General features: G+C 47.5%; 2 protein-coding genes across 2 annotated transcripts in view; one reads left to right on the top strand and one right to left on the bottom strand.

Moving 5' to 3' along the window:
• LOC103374001 (uncharacterized) overlaps window positions 1–3,769 on the top strand; it is a 6,823-nt gene extending 3,054 nt beyond the window's left edge. Inside the window, exons 2-5 of the mRNA XM_008304011.1 lie at window positions 522–927; window positions 1,119–1,232; window positions 1,771–1,978; window positions 2,337–3,769. Of these exons, the coding sequence (XP_008302233.1) occupies window positions 559–927; window positions 1,119–1,232; window positions 1,771–1,978; window positions 2,337–3,769 (2,124 nt within the window). The 5' untranslated portion in view covers window positions 522–558. The remainder of the gene's footprint in view (window positions 1–521; window positions 928–1,118; window positions 1,233–1,770; window positions 1,979–2,336) is intronic.
• A 2,679-nt stretch (window positions 3,770–6,448) lies between these two features.
• slc23a1 (solute carrier family 23 member 1) overlaps window positions 6,449–17,596 on the bottom strand; it is a 12,017-nt gene continuing 869 nt past the window's right edge. Inside the window, exons 2-13 of the mRNA XM_008304010.1 lie at window positions 17,276–17,433; window positions 17,118–17,206; window positions 16,471–16,535; window positions 15,718–15,899; window positions 15,114–15,234; window positions 14,862–15,018; window positions 14,608–14,755; window positions 14,425–14,530; window positions 14,136–14,265; window positions 13,916–14,059; window positions 11,937–12,032; window positions 6,449–6,769 (exon numbers count right to left, since the gene is read on the bottom strand). Of these exons, the coding sequence (XP_008302232.1) occupies window positions 6,531–6,769; window positions 11,937–12,032; window positions 13,916–14,059; window positions 14,136–14,265; window positions 14,425–14,530; window positions 14,608–14,755; window positions 14,862–15,018; window positions 15,114–15,234; window positions 15,718–15,899; window positions 16,471–16,535; window positions 17,118–17,206; window positions 17,276–17,433 (1,635 nt within the window). The 3' untranslated portion in view covers window positions 6,449–6,530. The remainder of the gene's footprint in view (window positions 6,770–11,936; window positions 12,033–13,915; window positions 14,060–14,135; window positions 14,266–14,424; window positions 14,531–14,607; window positions 14,756–14,861; window positions 15,019–15,113; window positions 15,235–15,717; window positions 15,900–16,470; window positions 16,536–17,117; window positions 17,207–17,275; window positions 17,434–17,596) is intronic.

The raw sequence follows: 17,596 nt of genomic DNA, 5'->3' as shown, positions 1-17,596 counted from the left end.
CAGCATCAGTTACCATGGAGACCTAGCTCCACAGCATCAGTTACCATGGAGATCTATCAGTTTAAAGAGGGGCACTGAAAACTCTGACTCTTCATACCTGCTAAGACCTCAATCTCACTTCATAGTTCAGCTTTCTGCATCCAGACCTCAGCATATGAACCACACCAGAACCACATGGTCTCAAGGCCCAGTGTGGATTCAGGCTTATTCAGAGCTTTTGAATGTTTTTACCTTCAGCCACAGTTTGCTGCTGTTTGACTACAGACCTGTATGATCTGTGTCCAGACAGACACTGTAACAAATCCCACTGGAATAACTGAACTGTTTTTGTTTAGCTAAAACATTTGTTGAGCATTTCTCTTAAGTTTGTTCATGTTTCCATCTGTTGATTTAAGATGTCGGCTTGGTGCCTCTGACATGTTACTGTGCAGGTTGTGAGGGGCGGAGCTTGGATGTGTGTCTCTGACATTTTGAACTGAAACATTCATGTTGAAATACGTCTGTTCATCTGTTTCCTCCAGAGACAAACATTCACAGTAAACAAACAAACAACAAGCTATGAGTGGCAGACTGAACCGAGGAGCAGGAGGAGGGAAGAAGGTTTTCCTCAGTGCTCACCGCTGCCCTGAAGTCGACCTGCTGCCCCAGCATGACCATGACGCACAAATCCCCCCACTGAGTTCACTAGTTCCCACAGAGAAGAGCTCCGAGCTCACCTGCCCAGGTAAGCGTGAGGCACATTACCTGGACATCTGCTCCCCCTGTTTCTCCAGGGGAGCAGAGGAGGACGATGACGGAAGCATCAGCGACTGGTCGGAGGAGGATCTCTCCCTCCACTTCTCCTCATCTGTCATCCTCCAATCAGATGACGAGGAATCTGACCCAGGAAGTGGCTTTGAGTGTGTCGATGTTACCATGGAAACACAGGTGAGTTCAATTATGGCTTTCTGACTAACTGAATGACTATCATTGATCTCCCTGTTGTTTGCTTGCTGTCTTAAACCTGAGTTCATGAGTGATTTCATCAATGCTGCTCTTCTCAATGATCTGTCTCTTTATTGATTGGCCTGCTGGATCAATGGAATTCTTCTCCATTTCATCTCTTACCTGTCATCCAGGTGAACGCTCAGGAGGGGGAGGGGCAAAAGATGGTCCCTAAACGACAGATTCAGTTGAAAAAGAAGCAAGACTCAGAGAATGTCATCAACCAGGGGAACACTGAGAAACTACAGGTGTGTCTGCTCACCTGTCTGTCTGCTCACCTGTCTGTCTGTCTGTCTGTCTGTTGGATCACCTGTCTGCTCACCTGTCTGCTCACCTGTCTGCTCACCTGTCTGCTCACCTGTCTGTCTGTTGGATCACCTGTCTGCTCACCTGTCTGTTCAATTCACTTCAGTTTTATTCACATAGCATGAATTCACAACATATGTCGTCTCACAGCACTTAACATCGTGAAGACTTTGCAAATTTTAAACAGAGAACCCAACAATCTGAAGTTGCCTTTGGAATCACTCTGAGCAAGTGGTCGGCAACGGTGGGAAGGAACAAAAAACCCATAGCTGGGAGGGGGGAAAAAACTGTGTACCAACAGACAACCAGAACCAACACAACAATCAGTATTCTGGGGGTCGGTGAGGCCAGGGGCTGCAGATCAGAGACATGAAGCTCCAGATCCAGAGAACAAACACAGAGTTAATGAATGTAACGGTGGTTCTGACTGTATGGAGGAGAGGAGCTGGTGACTCACTGTTCAACCCTCTACTTGTCCAGGTGATGCTGAAAGATGAACCTGCTGAAGAGGGAGGAGGTTACAATAATGTGTCAGCCGATGAACTAGTCTGTCCATCTGTCTGTCAACACCCCAACATGTTGCTACGGCAACACAGTATGCCTGCCTCATTCCACTCGCGCTCAGTGGCCAGCAGTGATGTCGATGGCTACAGGGTCTACAAGGGCCTAATCGCAGGGGCCAGCCAAGGTAAAAACACCTTTATATGTCAATAAGTCTGCCCCCCTTACCTGTCAGGAACTCCCACCTGGTTTTTACCTGTCATTAAACTGTGCCCCTCTCCTGATTGTAAGTGGCAATAACAGCTAATAAACAATGAACGTCCCCCATTAACCATCAACAAGCTTCTGTCATGAAAAAACTGAAGGACCTTAATTCTTCACAAATGTATTGGTGGTTTATTAAAATGACATTTTTGTGGGAAATGTTTTAAATCCAGAGAGAGAAGCATTAAAATAATGTGGTCTGGCTGCGGTCTGACTCGGTTTCATTCAGAGTTCTGATCCGATTTAATTTGGAAGTCTGATCCAGTTCCTTGTGCTTTCAGGGTTAGCGGTTGGAGGAAGCTCGAGACGCCTTCAGAAATCCCTGTCTCTAGATGAAACTAAAACAAAGATGGCATCTTGCCTCATTAAAAACGTCCTTTCTAAGAAGATGCAGGTGGAGCAGACTAGCAGTAACCCGTCTCATCTGAAGAAGACACCCGAGGTGTTACCTGTGTTACCTGCAGAGCTGCAGGGGGGGAGGACAGGTGTGTTCAAGGCTCCAGTTCATGTGGTAAGAGACATGAGGAGTTTAGTGAAAAACACCTACAGCCTGTCGTTCCCAACAACAACACCTGGCAACAACCAGCCAACAAGCTTCAAGGTTATTGGTCAGGAGGACAGCCCTCCCCCCACCTACCAGCAGGCTGTGGGGTTCAAAGGTCATGTTGCCAAGGTAGCTGCATCTTTCAGCCAATCACAGAACAGGAAACACAACAACACGTTCAGCTGTCCAGCCACACAGCAGAGACGAGGCAGCGAGCCAATCATGAGCAGACGAGGAAATGATGACATCACCTGGCCTGTCATGTTAGACCTGCCCACTACCTCACCTGTAAGCAGTGACCTGTCAGAGCTCAGCCAATCAGAGAGAGCTGGGAAGTCCCACCCTCACCCTCCTCCACCCCCAAGGACTCAGCTTCCACTCTGTGACCTGGAACAGAGCTCCATCCTGTATGGGTCCTCCCTGTCTGCCCCTGGTTCCTCCCAGCAGGTCCTCCAGCCCTGCTTCTACACCCCCACTGTTCTGCCCACCTTCTCCCACAGCCTGTACCCCCACCTGGGGAAGGTCAACTACATCCATGGCCCCCTGAGCTATTCCCAGACCCAGCTGCAGCTGCCTCCACCTGCTCCCAGGACCACGGGAGCTACAGAGGGACACGGCAATGCAGTGACACCTGCAATGCATGGGCAACAACAACAGCAGCAGCAACAGCAGCAACACCGCCAGCAACAGCCATTTCTGTGCAAGGTTCAGGGTTTCTTACCTGCACAGGTGGGTGGTGACTTCATTGTTGACATAGCTCAGTCTGCTCCAGCACCTGAAGCCCTCTTCAGTGTTCCTGGGCCTTGTCACCTGGTGTTGGACCCTAAAAGTGGGCAGTGCTTCTATGTGGACCCACCCCCACAGCCTCAAAAAAAGATGCTGCTCGACCCAGAAACTGGCCAGTTCATCCAGGTGTTCCTGCCTGGAGCAAGCTCCGCCTCCAACATCACCTCCATGTTGCCAGGGCGCTGTACTAATCCTGCCCCCATTATGATAAAGCCCGCCCCTGCTGGGCTGCAGGTGGGTGGTGCTAACCCTACCATGTTTTCAGTGATTCGGCTCCCGCCACCATTGGCCGTGTCCTCCTTGTACGGCCCGCCATGCCTCCCCCTTACTGTGATGACATCACACTTACAGCACCATGATGACATCACACCTACAGCACCATGATGACATCACATTCACTAGCGTGTCACAGAAAAAAACCTGATGATGGTTGAACATGTTGAAGTATTTACAGACTGGTCTTAGTTGGCTGCTCATCACTTTCTGTGTTCATCGATCATTGATTTGATATTGATTTGTAATTGTTTGCACACTTTGAAATATGTCACCTGTGTGTAAGATGTTGTTATTTTTTTGGTTGTGTTTTGCACAATTTTGTACACAAGTTGCATCTTTTTGAAGTTTTGTTCTGAAAGTTTCCAGGAAACATGAAACACAAGGAGCTAATGAACAGCAACCTGTACTGATTCTGTCTGTGACACACATGATTGTGTTCTATATAATGAAAGCTGACTGAAGGTAAAAGTGAAACAGGAAACGATGAACAAGCAGCTGAGATGATCAGCTTTCAGGGGACTGTAGAGAGAAGATGGTTCCAGAACCCCAGAGAACTTCACAGGACTGAGGCTGGAGTCAAAACATCCAGAACCACCCGACGTCTCCAGGAAAGGAGCTACAAGTGTCACATTCATGATTTCAAGACACTCCAGAACCAGAGACAGTCAGAACATCTTAGCTGGGTAAATTCTGCTTTTCATCTGGCGATCAAGGTCCAGAGTCTGGATGAAGAGTGGAGAGGCTCAGAATCCAAAGAGTTTGAAGTCCAGTGTGAAGGTTCCTCAGTCTGAGATGATTTCTGGTGTCTTGGCATCAGCTGGTGTTGGTCCTCTGAGTTCTATCAGGTCCAAAGTCAGCATGTTACTGTGCTTGATGGAACCCCAGAGAACTCCGTAAAACCCCAAAATACAGCCGAGCTGAAGGCGGCCATCAGACCAAGCACAGCTTCATCTACTGTCAGCAGAACTTCAGGCTGATCTCCTCCATGATTCACTGATGCAGGAACTCGTGGTACTAAATGATGGAGAGACAAGTTCAACATCTCTGTGTTGGAAATCCTTTTTGGTTTATCTTTGATGGTTTTTGATGATTTTTGATGGGGCCTCACAGCTAGAAGGTCGCCGGTTGGCGTCCCGGTGAGGACACCCGGGATCTTCCTGCGTGGAGTCTCCATGTTCTCCCCGTGCAGCGTGGGTTCTCTCCGGGTTCTCCGGCTTCCTCCCACAGTCCAGAAACATGCTGAGGTTAATTGGTGATTGTAAATTGTCCGTAGGTGTGAATGTGAGTGTGCTTGGTTGTCTGTCTCTAAGTGTAGCCCTGTGATAGACTGGTTACCTGTCCAGGTGAACCTGCCTTCACCCTGAGTCAGCTGGGATAGGCTCCGCCCTCCACAGTGAGGATTAAGGTGTAGAGATGATGGATGGATGGTTACTTTTGATTTTTATGAGTCAAAAACCATAATCATCAAGGTTGAAACAATATTTCACTTTGCATGTAATAAATATAGAATATATGAAAGTTGACCTTTTTGAAATAGTTGATGAAAAACAAAGTTCTGTGATGTTCTAATTGTTTTAAATGCACTCGTACATGGTGACAGAAAACCTGATTCTCTAATGACCCATAAAATTATTGATTGGAAGATATTTGATGACAAACTTGATTGAGAGACTTCATCACTTCTCATGTCAAAACACACAAATATGATCAAGCTTCATTTTGTTTTGTTTATTTATATCTTTTCAGCTTGAACAAGTTTTAACCAACCAATAGAATTATGTTTAAACACACAAGTGAAAAACTAGCTGCTGTCAGTCAAGAAAAAAAGGTTTCCTCTTTTTTGCACATTTTTTGGACTGTTTTAATGTTCACATTTTAGTTATAGCAACATGAACTAATAGGAATCCTGTCAATATTACAGTGCTCTAAATAACATTTTTTAAAAAGTGGAAAGCAAAACATGTTGCCAGATCTTTTACTGAGTTGGCCGTCTTTAAGGTGTTTTGGTTTCCACGGTAACAGGGGGGAGGTTATCTCAACCCTGGAATTCTACAACACTTCCTCTGGCTTCCACAGGGGGCGCTGCAGAGCTGAACTAGAGACAAAGATGCTGTGATTTACAAACACCTCAGACCCACAACTCCATCAAAAATCTGTCTGATTTTAGTTTCCTTCAGTATCAGCCATAAGTTGTGTTTGTCTAAACATCAGTCTTCTGTAGACAAGAGCTGTACTTAGACATCGCAGAACTCTGTTACTTGTCTGTACGTTCACCTGTTGGTCTCCTCACCTGTATGTCTGCTCACCTGCCTGTTTGCTCCATACAGAGTCTGTCTGATTTTAGTTTTTTCAGTCTCACATTCTTAAGTGATGTTAGTCTGAACATCAGCGAGTCTCTGCAGACAGCAGCAGCTCCAGACAGTTCTGCTGCTGAAGAGACAGAATTTAACTGAATGTGGACAAAATCAGGCTAAAAGGGGAACTCAGAGAGAATAACAGTACATACCTGTATGACACATTACAATAGATTGTTAATGAGTTCAGCCCTGCTGGACACTTCAAAGTCTTTCTGCCATCTATTAACTCCCAAATAGGCTGTCAGAGATTTCACTGTCAGCTAATAAATGCAGCAGCAAAAAAAACAAAACAAACAAACAACAAAAAAACAATATATATATATATATATATATATATATAAAATTAAAAAAATCAGACTGATTAAAATACAAAAACACAAAGTTTAAGTTGCAGGAGTAAAAAGTTGGCCTGAGGTTTTGGCACAGAATTTAAAGTGATACAGTGTGATATGGACACAACAGCTTCCAGCTCTCAGTTCAGCCACCTGGCAGGTGTGAGGATGATGTCATCCTCACACCTTGGTGCTGGACAGGTGGACGTCAGCAGCTCCCTCCTCTTCCCCTTCCTCCTCCTGTTCAGGTGGCGGCACATCATTGGATGCCCTGAAACCTGTGAAGGAGGGGCTGATGGGAAACCGTCGGAGCCAGCGAGTCCGTCTGACCATGTCCATCCCGACAGGCAGGTCATAGGAGCAGGAAGAGGATGAGTCGGAGGACCTCCAGCCAACCAGCCCACGCTCCTGACGGGAACCTGAGAATAAGAAAACATCTCAATCGCTGCAGGTGATCAGTGGACCTGAAAGGCTTCAGTACTAACTCAGAAATACACTATAAGCTGAGTTATTGTGTGTGTGTGTGTGTGTGTGTGTGTGTGTAGTTCTCCTTGGATCGCCACCTTGCCTTGGTGGAGAGTCTTGCATGTTCCAATGAATCTGAGAGCGATGCCATCTGGAGCTTAAGCTCCCGGTAGGGTCACCCATGGCGGTAAGGTTGAAGGGGAGGTTCCAGACGAAGAGCGATCTGAATAAGTCCTTCAACGGCAGAGTGGGTGGAAGATGGCAGCAGAGGGGCTCCACCAACGATCACAAAGGCAGAAGAAGGCTGCAGCAAAGGGAGGTCACCAATCGTCTTTTTTTTTTCATGCCATTGGATTCGGGCCTTCTCTCTGCCAACTGCAGTGTGGGAGCTGCCTGTGCACCAGTCTCCCCACTCTAAACGATTTCACACACAGGCGGTCTCCTGAACGATCTCCCCATACCCCACAAACCCCCCTCAAGTCCGATGGCAATCAGGAAATGGTAACGGGAGCAGGACAGTGAAGTCTGGGAGCTCCTAGCCATGCACTGGCACATAGGCGGCGGTCTGAGCAGCCCTATTAAGGACCCACTCTGCTCACCCCATATGGGGGAAGGGGCTAGAAAAGGTGGCCTAAAAATAGCCTACCTCTTTAAGCCTGACTGGAATACTGCATCTAGTGGGTTCACCGTATAGTGGTTGAAAATAAAAAACACTAAATGTTGGAGCCTGGAATGTGAGGACACTTATGGACAGTGCCTCCAGTGATCGTCCCTCAAGAAGATCTGCAATAATTTCCAGGGAGCTGAAAAGGCTTAACATCGACATTGCTGCCCTGTCTGAAAGCCCCCTGGCTGAGGAGGGGCAACTGAAGGAGGAGAAAGGTGGATATACCTTTTTCTAGAAGGGAAAAGAGGCTGATGAAGCCAGAATCCACGAAGTGGGACTTGTCATGAAGACTCGACTCACCTCCCAACTCTCCGAATCTCCAGCAGGCATCAATGACCGCCTCATGACTCTACGCCCAAGGCTCTCAAACGATCAGATGGCCACTGCCTGTGAGTGCCTATGCACCAACCTTGGACTCACAAGGAGACCTTCTACGGAACTCTGGACCAGGTCCTATCAAGCATCCCAAAACAGGATAAGATCCTCCTACTTGGGGATTTCAATGCCAGGGTCGGCAAGGATCACAAGTTCTGGAACGTCACTTTAGGCAAAGAGGGTGTTGAGAATGCCAACTCCAGTGGTGTCCTCCTACTGTCAAAGTGTGCTGAACATGAGCTGGTCATAACAAACACTCTCTTCCGCCAAAGAAACAGGTTCAAATCCTCCTGGATGCACCCCTGATCGAAGCGCTGGCATCTCATTGATTACGTGATTGTCAGGGCCAGAGATCGTAAGGATGTTAACATCACCAGGGCCATGACCTACATGGACGATTGCTGGACAGACCATCACCTAATCAGCTCCACAATGAACATTCAGCTACGGCAGAAAAGGAGGAATCAAAGGAAGCAAACCCGCCCTAAATTCAACATCAGCAGCCTGGGAGACATAAACATGGTGCAACAATTTCAGAAAACCCTGCTTGAAAGGCTCCCTGAAGACTTTCCTGAGGATGTGGAAGAACACTGGAAGACCCTTAAGATCACCTTATTCAAGGCCAGCAGGGACACCCTTGGCTACAAGGCCAGGAAACACCAAGACTGGTTTGATGACAATGACATTGAAATAGAACAGCAAATTGATGCCAAAAGGAAAGCCTTTTGTTCTTGGCAGAATGACATCCACTGTAGGGCTAAAAGGCAGGCCCACTCCAAGGCAAAGGCACTTGTCCAGTGCAGAGTGAGAGAGTTAAAAAATCAGTGGTGGATGGAGAAGGCCCTAGAGATCCAGCGGCTTGCTGACTCGGGTGACACCAGGGGTTTCTTCAATGCCACCAAAGCTGTGTATGACCCCAGTTATCGAGGTCTCAATCCCGTCCACTCCAACGATGGGCAAAACCTGCTGAAGGACGATGTAGGGATCAGTTCCACATGGCAAGAGCACTTCCAAGAGCTACTGAACTGGAACACCACAGTTGATATGGAAACCATCAACCAGATTCCTTAGCGGCCTATCATGGAGCATTTGACCTCCCCACCGAAAGTGAGGTTCTGGATGCCATCAGGAGACTAAGCAAAAACAAGGCCTCTGGACCAGATGGGATTCCAGCAGATTCAGCATCATTGCACCGACCCATTTTTCTATCTTTATCTCCCTGTACGCTGATGATTATGCCTGAGTTGTTCACTCTGACTTCCAGAATATCATGGATGTCTTTTCCAGGGCCTACCAACTTCTGGGACTCGATATTAACATCAGGAAATCTCTGATTCCACACCAACCAGCTCCTGACACACCCTACCAGGCCCCCACAATTTATGTGGACAACAACCTTCTGGAAAATGTGGATCAATTCGCCTACCTTGGCAGTCCTCTTTCCACAAAAGCTGTCATTGACCCCGAAATTCACCACTGCATACAGTGTGCAGTGCACCTTTTGCTAAGCTGAGGAAAAGAGTTTTCTAGAGCTGTGACATTCAGACCAGGACCAAACTCCTGGGTCCTCATTTATCATCAGTGCGTAGAAAAGGTTCTAAATTCTGTTGTACGAATGAAATGTAGAGTGTGCGTAAGAACAAAAAAATCCGTATTTATCAAACGTGCGTACGGGGTCGTAGCACATCAGTGTTGATAAATCCTACTTGTTCTTAACCTCCGTGCTCGTGCACGTTGCCTTCAGGAACGCCTCCAAATCACCGTACAGGGCAACAACACGCTTCTTTATAAGCAAGTGAAGATTTATTTTCCTCACCTGTCGTCATCATCGCGGCAAAAAGGCCGAAAAAGAGGAACTTTTATGAAACTGAGATCGAGGTACGTGTCAGCGAGGTTGAAGCAAACCAGAGAATATTGTTTGTAGCGTGAAATGTTGGGATGAGCAGTGAAAGGAGAAATACTGCAGACAAGAAAACCACAGCAGTTATTTCTGTTGGTCAGAGGACAGATCGGTGGCAAAAAATTTAAAAAGTGGTTTGACGTTAAGCTCAGTGCCAAAAAAAGCATCACAGCCCATAAAAGAGAACTGATGCAACTGGAGGAGGAGTTCATACCAACGTCCACCCAGTGGATAACCCTGATCACTGCAGATGAGATGTTTAATAACCAGACTAAGTCCAGCTGAAACATCTCCACCCTGTGACACTCACCAATAAGCCAGCCGTCCTCAGCAGCTCCTGCTTGGAGACCCACAGAACTGTTCTGCTCAATGAATGAGTCGTGTTCCTCCAGGCCGCCGGCAACAACGTTGGATAGCCACAAATGCGCAGCGCAGATTATCTGGACGTTGATTGAATGAAATCCTTTTCTATTTACAAAATTGAGCTCGTTTAGTGATGCTGCTTTGACTGTGATGTGGGTGCAGTCTGTGGCTCCACTTATGTTTGGGAATCCAGCGATGGCGTTAAGTCCCCGTTTGATTTGGGCTCATCAGTGATGGCTGTAAGAGAGCTGGATGTAGGCTGGGACCAGGGGAGGTACGGCATCGAGCTGGATGTAGGCTGGGACCAGGGGAGGTACGGCATCCACCTGGATGTAGGCTGGGACCAGGGGAGGTATGGCATCCACCTGGATGTAGGCTGGGACCAGGGGAGGTATGGCATCCAACACTGCCGGCTTGATCCTGCTCAGTGATGCTGGAAATGCCGCATATATCTCCAACCTCACGCTGGAATGTGCCGGTGGTCAAAATCCCAGAATGCTTTCTATTTGTAGTTTCACTGTTCTACCGCTAGATCATGTGTGTACGCATGGTCAGAGGTGTGCGTATATTTACGCACAGTCCTAAGTATAAGTACAAGTTGATAAATTTCATACTTTGCATAGGAATGTTCGTACACACGCTCTAAGCACATATCTGTGCGTACGCACTGATGATAAATGAGGCCCCTGGTTTATCAAACAGTAGTTCTGCCCACTCTGCTGTATGGGGCTGATAGCTTGACCACCTACAGCAGACATCTCAAAGCCCTGGAACAATACCACCAGCAATATCTCCACAAGATCTTTAGAATCAGCTAGGAAGATAGGTGGACCAACATCAGTGTCTCGAAGGAAGCCAACATCGCCAGCATCACTACAACCATCATTAGGCAGCAGCTACAATGGACAGGCCATGTGATATGCATGCCTAACAATCACCTTCTGAAACAGATGTTGTACAGCCAAGTAAGGGAAGGAAAGCACACCCAAGGGGGACCAAGGAAGCGGTGCAAAGACAACATCAAAACCCACATCTGAAAGTGACACTTCAACCGCAATAACTGGGAGGAGGTTGCTCTCAAGGGCTGCAAGGTGGCTCAGTTGGTAGCACTGTTGCAGCTAGAAGGTCGCCAGTTCGCGTCCCGGTGAGGACACCCGGGATCTTTCTGCGTGGAGTTCTCCCCGTGCAGAGTGGGTTCTCTCCGGGTTCTCCAGCTTCCTCCCACAGTCCAGAAACATGCTGAGGTTAATTGGTGATTGTAAATTGTCCGTAGGTGTGAATGTGAGTGTGCTTGGTTGTCTGTCTCTAAGTGTAGCCCTGCGATAGACTGGCGACCTGTCCAGGGTGTCCCCTGCCTTCGCCCTAAGTGGGATAGACTCCAGCGCCCCCACAGCCCTAGTGAGGATTAAGCAGTGTATAGATAATGGATGGATGGAGGTTCCTCTCAAGAGAGATGCATGGAGCAGGATGGTCCATGAGGGCACAGCACAGCTAGAAAAGGACCTCCACCGTGCCACAGAAGCAAAAAGGCAGCAGAGGAAGGAGAGACCCACCGCCAAAACAGCTCCCCAAACCCAAACCACAACCACCAGGACAACAATCTACATATGCCGCCCCTACAAAAGAGTCTGTGGATCAAGGATCGGCCTCAAACACCACCTGATGACCCACAAGTGACCAGACCCACCGACAGGAGCACAATCATACTTGCATCAAGTGATCACTGATGGATGGATGGATGGATGGATGGATGGATGGATGGATGGATGGATGGATGGTGTGTGTGTGTGTGTGTGTGTGTGTGTGTGTGTATTACCTGGTATTGAGTTGTCGAGACAAAAAGCCAGAAAACCTCCAACAAACATTTCAGTGGAAAGAAGAACTGTCAGGATCTGATCGAGCTCTGCAAAACCTGAACACACAGCGCGAATCTGTCAGACGTATATCTCGTAGTTCTACATGTAACAGATTTACAGCTAACAGATTTACACAAACAATCGATCTGCAAAAATTGGATCGAAACAAAGACCTATTCTACATGTAACAGATCTACACATCCTTTACTGTTTTCCCTCCTCATTGTCAGTTTAGACAAGGACAGCTACGGGAGGAAACTGAAACATCACCTGACACCAAACAACACCAGTGAGTTGTAAAGGTCTGAAAACCATCTCAGATTACAGCAATGGTGGGGGAAGAAGGCTGAAATCTGGTGACCAGAAATTGGCAAAACACCTGAATCTGTTCTTCAACAGACTTGTTTTGGGTTTCAGTCCCTCACCCACCAACCCTAAACCCACCCTACATTACTACACCCCTCCCCTCAGTCACTCACTAACAGCTGACCAGATAAGGAGGGAGGTGAGAAGATCAAGGTGAGGAAGGGTTAGGGTTAGGCGGAGCCTGGAGGGAGTCCTGGTTCTGTGAAAAACTTCTGTGTGGTTCCAGTTCCAAAGACTGCACACCCCAGGGACCCCAAACACTTCAGACCTGTTTCCTTAACTTTGCACCACATGAAGACCTTGGAGAGGATTGTATTGAAGCACCTTGGACCCTTGGTGAGCTCATACATGAACCCTTTGCAGCTTGCATATCGGTCTGGTACTGGGATGGATGATGTGGTCATCTACCTGCCACACAGATTGCTCTCACACCTGGAGAGCACAGGGAGCCCTGTGAGGGTCATGTTTTGTACTTCTCTAGTGCTTTAAACACAATTCAACCATCACTGCTCAAGGGGAAGCTGGAGGGAGCAGGGGTGGACCGTCACCTAGGATGTCATCTAGGATTTTTCTACTGGTGTGAGCTGAACTATCGCCACCTAAACACCAGCAAGACAAAAGAGCTGGTGATGGACTTCCACCGGAAATCACCCCAGAGTACACTGGTGAACATCCAGGTACATGGAGATGGTGGAGGAGTACAAGTACCTGGGTGTTCACCTCAACCATAAACTGGACTGGTCAGACAATACAGACATCCTGTATAAGAAGGGTCAAAGTCATCTCCACATGCTGAGGAGACTGAGGTCCTTTGGAATGTACACAACACTGTTAAAGACCTTCTATGACACTGTGGTGGCTTCTGAAACCTTTTCTCCAGTGATCTGCTGGAGATGTGGAAACGCAGACAGTGATAGAAGGAAACAGAACAGACTGGTCAGGAGGTCCTGCTCTGGAGGACGATGTTGAAGAAGCTGACATCCATCATGAACAACACCTCTCAGCTCCTGCAGCAGACTGTCCATCACATAGCACGTCCACTGATGTGTAACTACATACTGTACCACCTTTCTCATGACAGCTTCTAAAGAACAACTTTATCTTTGAACAGTTTTTCTTTATATAGTTCTTCATGTGAAACAAGAAAATGCAGCAATGTCTCTCTACAGCTCTTCAAATCCATGACAATGTTACTTTTTATACATTTAAGTACAATTCTACAGACTATGTGTATTCTACAAATGAGTAGACTACCCATTCCATACCTGTACATATCATCATAGTCCTTGTTTCATCTTTATTTTATCCTTATTGCACTTTAGTTGTTTTTAATTGAACTTCATATATATGTATCTCGTTGTTTTAGTGAGTTAATTTCCCTGCAAAAGGATCAATAATTTTTTTTAATCATCTTACATGTAACAGATCCATAAATCTATTTAAATAAAGATTCTCCCATTAACATATTTAGGAAAAACTTTAAGTTTTTACTTAATACACTGATGGAGTACAAACACACCCACACACACACACACACACACACACACACACACAGATGCTCTCACAGACTCACCTGTTCTGATGGAGTTGGGGTGTGTGTCCAGGTACGTAGGCAGTGTCAGACCGAAGAACATGGAGAACCCGAGAACAAACAGGTTTCTGGATGAGTTCAGATCCACCAGCTGTAGGTTGGACAGGCCAACAGCTGTGATCATACCTGAGGGACGCACACACCTGTATTAAAGGTGACATCAACAGCACATCTGTACCAACACCTGTCCCCTGTGACTCACCAAACAGAGTGCAGAACAGACCTCCGAGTATCGGGTCTGGCAGCGAGGCGAACAGGGCTGTAAACTTCCCGACAGATCCAAGTAGGAACATGATGCCAGCTCCGTACTGCACCACCCGCCTGCTGCCCACCTGGACACAGGTTCAACAAATCAAACATCCTACTATTAACACATGATGTCTGCTCCGTACTGCACTATCCGTCTGCTGTCCACCTCACTTGGCGCTCTGAGTGACCTCCAGTAACCTCCTACCAAGCAAACCCACCCGTGTGTGCATGGCCTTGGTTACCTTGGTGAGTCCCAGGACGCCAATATTTGGACTGGAGGAGGTGGAGCCGTTTCCTGTCCCTAACAGACCAGCGATGATGCAGCAGACACCCTCAGTGAAAATTCCTCTGAAACAAATAAACAAACATAAAAGCACCTAACCCTTGTGGCGGCAGAGTTCACCTGAGATTGCGCCCTGTCTCACCTGTTGATAGCGTGTACCGGTGGGGGCGTGGCTCCAGAAAGACGAGCGCATATGTAGTAATCTCCGATCGATTCCACGATACCTGCCATGGTTGCACTCAGCATCCCCAGCACTCCAGCAACCGTTACCACCGGTAACCCCCACTGGCCTATCAGAAACAGAAGGGGGCAACAGGAAGTCAGAGATCTGTTGTCTTCGTCATCAGGTCAGCCACTGTTTGAAAGTCTGTGATTGGCTGATGTCAGGTCTCTTACAAGGGTACGGCACCCTGAACCAGGGTGATGAGGTCATGATGTCACCACGGGCATCAGTCCGACCTTTGTGCCCATAGCGATCAGGGTCACTTGGCAACAGGTTAGTTAGAGTCAGGATGTAGCAGACAAGCCAAACCACCATGATGGCGAGGATGATCTGAAGAGAGGACAGAAGTAAGATGAAAGGAAATTACACCACCTCACACCGCCACCTGACATCACCACCTGTCGTGTTTGGGTGTTTGTATTTACAGGAAACATCTTGAAGATCTGGACTCTGGTCAATGTCAGTCCTTTCTCTCTGCTGTAAACAGGAACAGGAAGTGATGTTGCTCTCAGGTACTGAGCAAACAGCACGATCAGCAAAATACACCTGCAGAGAGAGAGAGAGACAGCTGTATACCTGCATATTTGTCCACTTGTCTACCTGTTTCCCTGTCTAATATTTCATATTCATGAGTGAAGAGACAGACAAGTGTTCAAACATGTGGCTTACAGTGAGAACAGTCAGTCAGTCAGTCAGTCAGTCAGTCAGTCAGAGAGTCAGACAGACAGACAGACAGACAGACAGACAGTCAGACACACAGACAGTCAGTCAGTCAGTCAGTCAGTCAGTCAGTCAGACAGTCAGTCAGTCAGACAGTCAGACAGACAGACAGACAGACAGACAGACAGACAGACAGACAGTCAGACATTTAGACAGACAGTCAGTCAGTCAGTCAGTCAAACAGACAGTCAGACAGACAGTCAGTCAGTCAGACAGACAGACATTTAGACAGACAGTCAGTCAGTCAGTCAGTCAGTCAGTCAGTCAGTCAGTCAGTCAGACAGACAGTCAGACAGACATTTGTCTCACAGCACAGACAGGCCCCAGTGGGACCCTGCTCTGTCTCCAGCGGTGGTGAACACCGACAGGCCAATCAATGAGACAGTTGGAGTGATGGTCAGCGGACCGATGTACTCGAGCAGCAGACCAGGAAGCCCACACAGACCAATCAGTACCTCCACTAGGCTGGACACCACGATGGCCCCCTGAATCTACAAACAAAAAAATAAGTCAACAAGTAAACAGCAGCTCCAGCAGACACTCTGATGGCCTCCTGATCTGACCCTGACTCAGGAGTACCGAGATGCCCAGCTCTCATGACCCAGCAGAATCACCATCTTAAGGCTTCACAGCTCAACTGCACCTTCAAGAGTCAGTCCAGCACCACCTGAGGATACGTTGTACCTGCTGAAGACACAGCTCTCCAGTTGGACGAGAGCTGACAGACTCAATTGCGTAGACAGAGTCTAAAACCTTCCCAAAAGCCACAGAACACTAGACGGACAAACCGCCAGGACTTTTTTAGGATCCAATGATCCAGAACTACAGCCACATTGGTCCTCTTGAATCTGGGACAATCAGCCAGAGTGTCTATCATCAGCCAGACAGCTGAACTTTGTCCAACCATCCACGGGTACAGGCGTCCTCAAGACTTTGGGGGATCAACTAAACAAACCAACATCGTGCAGAGCTTCCAGCATCTCAGAGTGAACCTCACACACACCCCATGCAGTTTGGTTCGGCCCTCTACATCAACCACACCTATGGAGATAACGATTGTACCTCTCTGATACGAGGCTGCCAGATGTGTGAGGTATTCAGTGGAAGACTCCAGTTCCCATAAATCTCTTCTGCAAAGGAAAAACAACAAATCACATGATTCTTTTTTTTTTTTTTTAAATCATACTCTTTATTTACAAAAGACTAATTTATACATAATAGTAAACAAACAGTCTGTGTCATGTCTGTCAACTTTCTGTTCATGTCTGCACATTTGATGTCTTGTCTTTCCTGTTTTATTTTGCAAACACTAACTGGTTGTCTCTGTCTTAGATTTACTTCCTGCCCCCGTCTCATCACACCTGCTCCCTGATGGCTTTCCCTCACCTGTTCCCCATCTCCTCTCATTACCTCGTGTATATTACCCTGTGTGTCTCACAGTCTCGTTGCCAGTTCGTTGCACTTCTCGGTCTTCGTACCAGCGTTTCTTCATAGCCATAGTCACAGTCTGTTTCGTTACGACCTCGCTTCTGTTTTTGGACCTTGCCTTTCGCCTCTCGCTTTTTGGATACCTCCGCCTGTTTTGGCTGACCTTCTGTGTACCGAACCCTGACCGGTAATAAACCTGCCTTTTTGCCTGAACCATATCTGTGTCGAGCATTTGTGTCCAGCTATTCTGATCTGTGTGAGTTCATGACAGTCTGTCTCACCTTCAGGGGGACACTTCCACCTGTCCAGACTGAGGATCGCCTGAGCGGGAATCAGGAATGCAAATGCACTGGCCTGAAACAGAGGGAGTCTAAACACACAGACATACCAGTTAGACTCACCTGACTCCCACAGACGTACATGACTCCTACAAACTCACCTGACTCCCACGGTGGTTTGGATCAGAGTTGTGATTCCAACAGTGGTGAAAATGGTTCCAATCAGCTGACTGATGGTGCTTTGGTCTCGACCAACACACATGGCCTCAGCCAGGAGAAAAGGCACCGCTACAGTGCCACTGAAACAAGTCAGGTAATGCTGCAGACAAACCAGAACAGGTGGCATCAACCTACTGTTCCCTGATCAGTAATGGTAAACAGCTAGGTCACTGTGATGTTATTGGTGTTCAAACTGAAAATAAACAGGTAACTGTCCCAGAAAAAATGACCTTCACTGCCACCGGACTGACAACAGTCCCTTT

Source organism: Stegastes partitus, unplaced genomic scaffold (genome assembly GCF_000690725.1).
Source record: "Stegastes partitus isolate 25-593 unplaced genomic scaffold, Stegastes_partitus-1.0.2 Scaffold2114, whole genome shotgun sequence".
In the NCBI taxonomy this organism is placed as follows: Eukaryota; Metazoa; Chordata; class Actinopteri; family Pomacentridae; genus Stegastes; species Stegastes partitus.
This window is presented reverse-complemented; position numbering and strand designations above follow the sequence as displayed.